The sequence below is a fragment of the Dendrobates tinctorius genome, unplaced genomic scaffold, assembly GCF_039654945.1.
Source record: "Dendrobates tinctorius isolate UK_male_01 unplaced genomic scaffold, ASM3965494v1 ptg000084l, whole genome shotgun sequence".
Taxonomy (NCBI): Eukaryota; Metazoa; Chordata; class Amphibia; order Anura; family Dendrobatidae; genus Dendrobates; species Dendrobates tinctorius.
Window position 1 is genome coordinate 21,453,512 of NW_027361752.1, and position 8,953 is coordinate 21,462,464.

General features: G+C 50.6%; 1 protein-coding gene across 2 annotated transcripts in view; it reads left to right on the forward strand.

Annotated features, from left to right (window-relative positions):
• Positions 1-8,220, forward strand: part of LOC141097358 (multidrug resistance-associated protein 1-like) — a 122,031-nt gene extending 113,811 nt beyond the window's left edge. Inside the window, exons 26-28 of one of the 2 annotated variants that reach the window (XM_073584469.1) lie at positions 421-587; positions 898-1,092; positions 7,814-8,220. In XM_073584469.1, the coding sequence (XP_073440570.1) occupies positions 421-587; positions 898-1,092; positions 7,814-7,931 (480 nt within the window). In that variant the 3' untranslated portion in view covers positions 7,932-8,220. Of the gene's footprint in view, positions 1-420; positions 588-897; positions 1,093-7,813 lie in introns of those variants that run through there. The other variant, XM_073584470.1, reaches the window with a different exon arrangement.
• Positions 8,221-8,953: the final 733 nt, after the last annotated feature.

The following is an 8,953-nucleotide window of genomic DNA, read 5'->3' on the forward strand; positions in this document are numbered from 1 at the left end:
ACTCTCCCTCTCCCCCTCTCTCTCTCTCTCGTCAAAAAACGGTCCGCTGGCATCCATTCACATCAGTTACCGACGGATCCGCTTTCCGCCATTTTGGCGGATTTTAACTAACACAAAAAAAATAAAGTGTGAAACAGGCCTTGGAAGAGCCGATAGCACTTCAGCTTTATTTCCATATCCATTCAATCACATATTTCTCAGTAATGGAGGCTCCTGCTGACATTCCCTTTAAAAAAAAAAATCCTCCAAGACAACGAACAGTAAATGATAAAATAAAACATTACTCTGTTTTTTGCAATTTACTTGTTATTAAAAATCCTCTCTGTTCTCAGTGTTGCTTGTTTTTCCAAGCACTTTTAACCATGAGTGATGTGGAGATGAACCCTTTAAGCACTAGTGAGCCCCTCTCTTTATTTCTAGGATCCTGTTTTATTTTCAGGGACAGTACGGATGAACCTGGATCCCTTGGAGAAACATTCTGATGCCGATCTCTGGGAGGCTCTAGACATGTGCCATCTAAAGAACTTTGTGCAGTCACTTCCCAAAAAACTCTACCATGAAGTGTCAGAAGGAGGAGAGAACCTAAGGTAACATATACTCCTCCTGTACGAGTGTTATACTCATCTGCCGCAGCAGAGTCATGGATGCACGTGTGCCCATGTAGTCTTTGGGACTCTGGATCTTGTGATCACTGGTCGGACCCTCAGCGATCGTACATTTGTATCCAATCCTGAGAACTCAGTCGGAGAACTCCTGTCAGGATGACTGCCTTTGTCTCTTGCTACCTTTTTAGTTTTGTCTTGTAGTCCGGCACCCGTCAGTTCAATCACTGTTGGATTAATGCACTTATGTCATGGTTACTAGTTTTTTTTTTTTGTTTGTTTTTTTTTCTTGTAGTGTTGGGCAGAGACAGCTCATCTGCCTTGCCCGAGCTTTACTTCGAAAGACAAAAATCCTTGTTCTGGATGAAGCAACAGCCTCGATAGACATGGAGACTGACAGTCTGGTTCAGGGTACCATCCGCAAGGCTTTCAGCGACTGCACCGTGCTGACAATAGCTCACCGGCTGCATACAGTCCTAGATTCGGAAAGGTACAGACGTGGTGACATGACTGGCTACAGTCGTCCTGAATATTACGCTATGAGGTCTAGTTATTGGGGTACAGTCACACACAGTAGGAGAAAACTGCACCGACATGTAGATTTACTGCAAAACCTGCAGTTTTTATTGATAATGGCCGTGTCAGTTTTCTCCTTCCTCTCACTGGGGGACACATACTGTGGGTGTATGCTACTGCCACCTGGAGGCTGACACTAAGTGAACAAAAAAAAGGTTAGCTCCTCCATACACCCTCGCCGCGATTGCGGGCGGAAACCAGTTTTTTGCTTAGTGTCCGTTGGAGGCAAACACGTCTGGATGTCTCCAGACTATTTTTTTTTTTTTTTATAACTATGAAGATGAGAAAGGGGCGACGGATCCTATTGAAAGGGTCCGATCTCCCCAAACCATCAACGGGCGAGCACACGTTGAGTATCGTCTCCGCGTATCCTTTCCCGCACCTTGGGACATATCTGGGACTTTTTCCCCAGACTTCTATTTTTCTTTTTTCTTTTATGAAGATAAGACAGGGGCAACGCATCCTATTGAAAGGATACGATTTCCCCAAACCATCAACGGGCGAGCACATGCGAGTATCCCTCCACGTATCCTCTCCCGCGACGTTGGACATAATGCCGGACTTGGCCCTGTCCACCCCTAGGTATTGAAACCATGGGCTTGCACAGAGGCACAAGATTAGTCTGTGCGGCCCCCACTGCTCCACCAACGCGAGACGGCGGTGCTGCATGGCGGCGGACGGTCCCTCTCCTCGCCCCTGCAGGGGGGGATGGAGCTAGGGTGCCTGCACTATCCAGAAAATTACCCCATCCCCTCTACCTGGTGCACTGGATCTGTAGCGGACCCCGACCCTGGAGCCGCGCTACGTGTGATAAAGGGGGGTTTGTTTCCTCCTCCTCCCTTCCCTCAACCCTCTTATAGAAAACAGAGGGGGTTATTGAGCCTGGCAGCAATATGACCGGAAAAGGGAAATCGCACACGTTCCTTTATGCCGCATGCATTTCCTGTGGGGCTAGTTTTCCACGAGCGCAGAGTAAAAAAGTATGTGAAGCCTGTGACACCGAACGCGCCCAGGGGTCCGGATCCCCCGGAATGGGCTTTATCGCTTTCACGGCCTATGGCATCGCTAACAAAGGCGATCGAGACCCTTCAAGCCCCAGATAGGAGCAGAGGTGGCGGCTCGCCGATCTGGGAGGGATCATCCATCTCACTAGAGCCTCCGGCCTGCAGGGGCCGCACTCTCTCTGGGCAGGCGCATAGGAAAAGAACACCGCGTCGCCGGGCCCGTCCGGTGCTTCGGCATCCGTGAGTACGGCGTCTCGTTCACCATCACCATTATCCAGGGTGTCGGGAATCGGTTGACAGTCTCATCGAAGCTGTCAATCAGACTTTGGGTATCGAAGATGACGTCCCCCTAGCCTCAGGTCATAAGGTGTCCTTTAAGAGGGCCAAGCGACTGCATAGGGTGTTTAACACTCACCCAGAGTTCAAGGACATAGTACAGCGTCACAGGGAACGACCGGACAGGCGTTTCTCGGGCCAGAAGACGCTGGAAGCAAGATATCCGTTTGCACCGGAGTTCTGTAAGAAATGGGCGGAATCTCCCGTCGTGGATCCCCCAGTGTCACGCTTGGCCTCGAAAACCTTATTATCGGTACCTAGTGTCTCTTCCATTAAAGACCCCACGGATCGGCTCATAGAAAGCTTGGCCCGCTCAGTATATGAAGCATCAGGATCGGCACTCTCTCCCTCATTTGCAGCGACTTGGGTAGCCAAGGCGATGATGTCATGGTCTGAGTCATTAAATAAGCTCCTACAGGATAGGGACCTGCCGGCGGAGGTGTCAGAAATAGCAAGTCAGATCGCAATGGCGGGTGACTACTTAATCAATGCCTCCTTAGATGCGGCTAATTGCGCGGCACTAGCGGCGGCAAATGCAATCGCCATTAGGAGGGCCCTATGGTTAAGAATGTGGCGGGCCGATTCGATTTCCAAAAAATCCTTGACTTCCCTGCCTTATCAGGGTAGCCGCCTATTCGGGGAAAAATTGGACCAACTCATCTCTGAAGCTACAGGGGGAAAAAGCAGTTTTATACCGCAGCGGAAAATCAAACCGCGGTTTCGGGCATTTCGCAACCCTGGATGGATGGCAGCGGCCAGTTCCGCCTCTCCAGCTCGCTACAACCAAGACAAGGATCGACAGGTCGCATATAGAGCCAACCCGCTGGGCAGGATGCTGGCTCGCCAGCCCAGGTCAAGGGGAGCCAGATCCCAAAAACCCTCAGCTAAATGACTCGGGGGCACCCGTTACCCAAAAACAACAGGGTAGGTGGCCGTCTACTCCGGTTCTGCCACGTCTGGGTCGCGGTAGCGCGCGACGCGTGGGTGACGGAATTAGTGTCGTCTGGGTACAAAATAGAATTTGTCAAATATCCTCCAAGACGATTTTTTTCTGTCCCGGCTTCCCAAAGTGGAAGCCCGGGTGGAGGCATTGCGGGGAGCCATCGAGGTACTCCACCTCAACAGGGTCATTGCTCCCGTACCAGAGGACTGAGGGTTTTTACTCCAATCTGTTCGCGGTCCCCAAAAAGGACGGGACAGTCAGGCCGGTACTGGACCTAAAGCTCCTGAACAGGTTGATCAGAATCAAACATTTTCGGATGGAATCTCCGTTCAGTTATTTCGGCCATGGAGCAAGGAGAATTCTTGGCCTCGATCGACGTCCAGGACGCCTACCTGCACGTCCCTATTTTTCCTTCACATCAGAGGTTCCTACGGTTTGCCATCGAGGGTCGGCATTTCCAATTTGTAGCACTACCCTTCGGGCTTGCCACCGCCCCCAGAGTGTTTCCCAAAGGTAATGGCAGTCGCCATGGCCATTCTACACTCTCGGGGTATAGTCGTCTTGCCATACTTAGACGACCTCTTGGTGAAAGGCCCTTCATTTCGGGCATGCAAAGAAAATGTCAGCATTACGCTGGATACCCTATCCCGCCTGGGATGGTGGGTCAACAGGAAGAAGTCATCCCTTGTCCCAGCCCAGAGGATTTCTTTCTTGGGGATGATTTTCGACACCTTCCGAGGCTTGGTAATTCTCCCTCAAGACAAGGCTCTAGCGCTCCGGCAAGGAGTCCGGAAGCTTCTGCAACCAGTCCCTCATACCATTCGGTTTGGGATGAGGGTGCTAGGGAAGATGGTGGCGGCAATGGAAGCGATTCCGTTTGCCCAATTTCATCTTCGTCCCCTACAGCACGCTCTCTTGACATCCTGGGACAAGAGCCCATTTACGCTCGATCATCAGTGCCGGTTGTCCTCTCAAGTCAGATAGTCACTACGGTGGTGGATGCTGGATGCCTCCCTTCTTCACGGGAAACCCTTTCCCCCAGATCAATGGCGGGTAGTCACAACCGATGCAAGCCTCCTCGGTTGGGGAGCGGTTTTACGCCATCACATGACTCAGGGACGATGGTCGCAACAGGAGGCACGCCTCCCGATCAACTTGTTGGAGATACGAGCGGTGCGGTTGGCACTGCAACATTTCCAGCACCTTCTAGCAGGACGTCCTGTCCGGATTCAATTGGACAATGCCACGGCGGTGGCTTATGTAAATCATCAAGGGGGCACGCGCAGCAAGGCAACCATGCGCGAAATGGAACATGTACTTCGCTGGGCCGAGGAGAACCGCTCGGTAATTTCAGCAGTCCACATACCAGGCGTGGAAAACTGGGTGGTGGACTTCCTCGGCCGGCAGAATGTCGTGCCCGGGGAATGGGCTCTGCAACCCGAGGTCTTCCAGCAGATTTGCCAGCGGTGGGGAACACCGGATGTAGATCTGATGGCCTCTAGGGTGAACACCAAGGTGCCCGTGTTTGTCGCTCGGTCTCGGGACCGCGAGCAATCGCAGTGAATGCGTTGGTTCTACCATGGAACCAGTTTTGCCTGCCATACTTGTTTCCCCCACTGCCGCTACTTCCGAGGGTCATCAGGAAAATCAAAACGGAGGGGGTTCCAGCAATTCTGCTGGCCCCGTCGGGCATGGTACGCGGATCTAGTGCAGCTCCTCGCAGACGTTCCATGGCGTCTGCCAGAGTGTTCAGACTTACTGTCTCAGGGGCCGATCTGCCACCCAAACTTAGGGGCCCTGTGTTTGACGGCATGGCCGTTGAATCTTGGATTCTGACCCAGGCGGGGTTTGGGCGTAAAGTGGTCGCGACAATGGTTAACGCCCGGAAGCCTACCTCGGCAAGAATTTACCATCACACGTGGAAGGTCTTCTTTGGTTGGTGTCAAGATCGTGGGGTTGCTCCACTGGTTTTTTCTATTCCCAACATCTTGGCTTTTCTTCAGTCTGGCCTAGACTCAGGGTTGGCCCCGAGTTCCCTTAGGAGACAGATATCGGACTTGTCTGTCCTCTTCCAGCGAAAAATCGCTGCTAATATGCAGGTGAGGACGTTCATCCAGGGGGTCTCACATTTGGTACCTCCCTATAGGGCGCCCCTAGATTCCTGGGACCTTAACCTGGTCTTGAGTGTCCTGCAGGAAGCTCCTTTTGAGCCATTACGGGAAATTTCGTTGTCGTACCTTTCCAGGAAGGTGGTATTCTTGGTAGCCATAACTTCCGTTAGGCGAGTCTCGGAGTTGGCGGCCCTATCCTGTAGATCACCGTTTCTCACCTTCTACAAGGATAAGGCAGTTCTCAGACCAACTCCCCCTTTTCTGCCGAAGGTCTTGTCCTCTTTTCACATTAATAAGGACATTGTCCTGCCTTCATTTTGTCCAGCGCCAGTACATCAGGTGGAAAAAGCGCTTCACACATTAGACCTAGTGAGAGCACTCAGAAGGTACGTGTCGCGGACGGCACCCTTTCGCCAGACGGACACGCTGTTTGTGCTTCCTGAAGGGCGCAGGAAGGGACTCGCAGCCTCAAAGTCGACCATAGCCAGATGGATCCGTCTAACTATTCAAGAGGCTTACCACATTAGAGGCACGCCGGTTCCAGCAGGGATCAGAGCGCACTCTACTCGGGCAGAGGGCGCCTCTTGGGTGCTTCGGCACCAGGCTTCGGCGGAGCAGGTATGCAAGGCAGCAACCTGGTCCAGCCTGCACACATTTTCTAAATATTACAATGTGCATACTCAGGTAGCCTGGGTAGAAGAATTCTCCAAGCAGCAGTGGCGCACCTTTAGACAGGAAGTGCATGTGGCTTGGATCGGTGAGTCAATCTCCCACCCAGGGACTGCTTTAGGACGTCCCACAGTACCTGTGTCCCCCAATGAGACGAAGGATAAACATGGATTTTTGTGAGTACTCACCGTAAAATCCTTTTCTCCGAGACGCTCATTGGGGGACACAGCACCCACCCTATGAGCCAGTTGGCGCTTGTTTATTTAATATATTTCCTTTTTTGAGATTAGGGTGTCCCTTTTCCAGACATATTGTTATCTGCATTTAAGGCTGATTTATTTTATGTTCTCCTACTGCTGTTGTACTAAACTGGTTTCCGCCCGCAATCGGGGCGAGGGTGTATGCGGCGGAGGAGGAGCTAACCTTTTTTTGTTCACTTAGTGTCAGCCTCCAGGTGGCAGTAGCATATACCCACAGTACCTGTGTCCCCCAATGAGCGTCTCGGAGAAAAGGATTTTACGGTGAGTACTCACAAAAATCCATGTTTCACGTTACCAGCACTTTTCACAGTTTGTGTTTTTTGTTTTTTTTACATGCAAAATAGTACAGTACAGATCTTAATAATGGGTTTGAAAACTGGGCTGATGTCTTAAAACTGAATTATTGCCTCGTTTTCATTCACAAAAAAGGTTGCATCATTAAAGGATCTGTACCAAGTCTGGAATTTGTCACTTATCCATAGGATAGGTAATAAATTCTTGATCGCTGGTGGTCTGACCGTTGAGACCCCCACGAATCCTCTGGAGAGCTCCACCTAATTTGGGTGGAGTTCGACAATGGGACTGCTAGAAACTAAGTGGTAGATGCACCAAGGACATGCGCACCACCGCACCATTACAATGGAGCATTTAAGAACCATATTCTTGTGATCTCTAGTGTTCCCAATAATTGGACTCTAACCGATCTGTAAGACATCGCCTCTCCTGTGTACAGGTAATAACTGTAAATGATGGGAATAACCCTTATGAGCACCCACCCCCGATAGTATTCTGCCGACACCTATCTCTATGTATTAAATGGGGAGAGCAGAGTATGCCGACGATGGTCACCTCTAGTGGAGGCTTTTATCCTGGGAAAGAAGGATTTGATCCTTCTTTCTCCTGACATAATATGCGGAGAATCAGGTGGCCAGATACACATTATATGGTCGGCTCCTCATGCCGGTGTGTTTAGGTTCAGCTTATGGGGTGGCTGGGGTCTCATCTTTCAGGCTAAAAGGTAAAGGACTAAAAACATTATTGGTTTTTCTACAAGGATTGTTCCTCTTCTAGTCCCAGGGACTGGACCTTCATCATGGCAAGAAGCCTACTCACCGTTTTGCTCAGGAACATCTCAATTCCAAGAATTACTGGGAGCCTAAAATATAGTAGTGACCCCAGAAATGTTCTTTATTCTCAGTGACGGGTTAGATAATTAAAGTACAACAGAAGAGCGGAACAAAGATGGAAAATTATATCATATTGAAGATGAAGAAATGTGTAACAGTGTCCTTCTGTCTCTCCCTCTCTGCAGGGTGCTTGTCCTCGAGGCTGGGAGAGTTGTGGAATTTGATGAGCCGCAGAGACTGATACAGAAGAACGGAGCCTTCTCCAAGATGGTGTCAGAAGCCGGGATAAAGCATATGGAATAATCTGCTGGATGCAGAACTGACGCTGTGCCGCATTACTGGATATGGTCCTCCATTAGTTTTATACCGGGACTTGGCGGCAGCGGTCTGGTGACTGCAGCGCATCTTATGTATCATATGATCATCTAGATTAATTTTATACTGGGACTTGGCAGCATTGGTCTGGTCTGTCTTATGTGTCCTATATGATCTTCTTTACTTTTAGGGACCTAAATCAGTTGGATATTATGGCGTAAGCAAACTTTTTGGAGACCGACTTGCTGAACAAGGATGCTGAATTTGTGTCTTCCAAGCAGTTGTGCGAGTAATCCTTTACCTGTGCCGTGCCTGCTAGATATAAGAGATGGTGGGTACAAGCATCTAACGGCCCCTATATACATTAGAGGAATGTTGGTCAAACCATTCGATTTTGGCATCGAATGTATATGAGGGTCTCCCACACGATACTTTTGTTTTACTGGCAGATGAGCCATTATTGCAGTTGCTTAGAGTATGCAGCTGAGAAATCTGCTTCAATCCTGCTGAAAATACTGATGAGTTGGCAGTAAAAACGCTGCTTAAAATTCATGCTGTTTTTTTACTATGGGTGAAATTTGCAGCAAAAACGCTGTAAGAGGGGGCGTGGCTATGTAGCGACGCAGTGAGGACGCCTGTGGCAAGAGCTCCTGCCATCCTGATGACATTTAGCCGGCAGATTCTTACCTCTGCGGCACATTCGCCAGTCCTGGGACCCCTCTGAATTCTGTGGCGCTCCGGGGCCCCCGCGGGAGAGCGGGGTTGGATTCCTTGGTGCCTGCGGCTGTGAAGACCGGGGGGGCCTGCACGGGGCGGCGGCCATCTTGGAGGCGTGCGCTCTGACTGTGAGAGCCGCGGCGCCGGGTTCCCATCTGCAGCGCTGGAGGATGGTGAGCAGACACCCTGAATATTTGTGAGGGGCAAGCGGTGAGTGCCCTGAAAGATTGGGCCCCGCGTCCCCCTCTTTACTACATCACCTGGCCTGCCAGCATCATTACTGTAGGGACTTG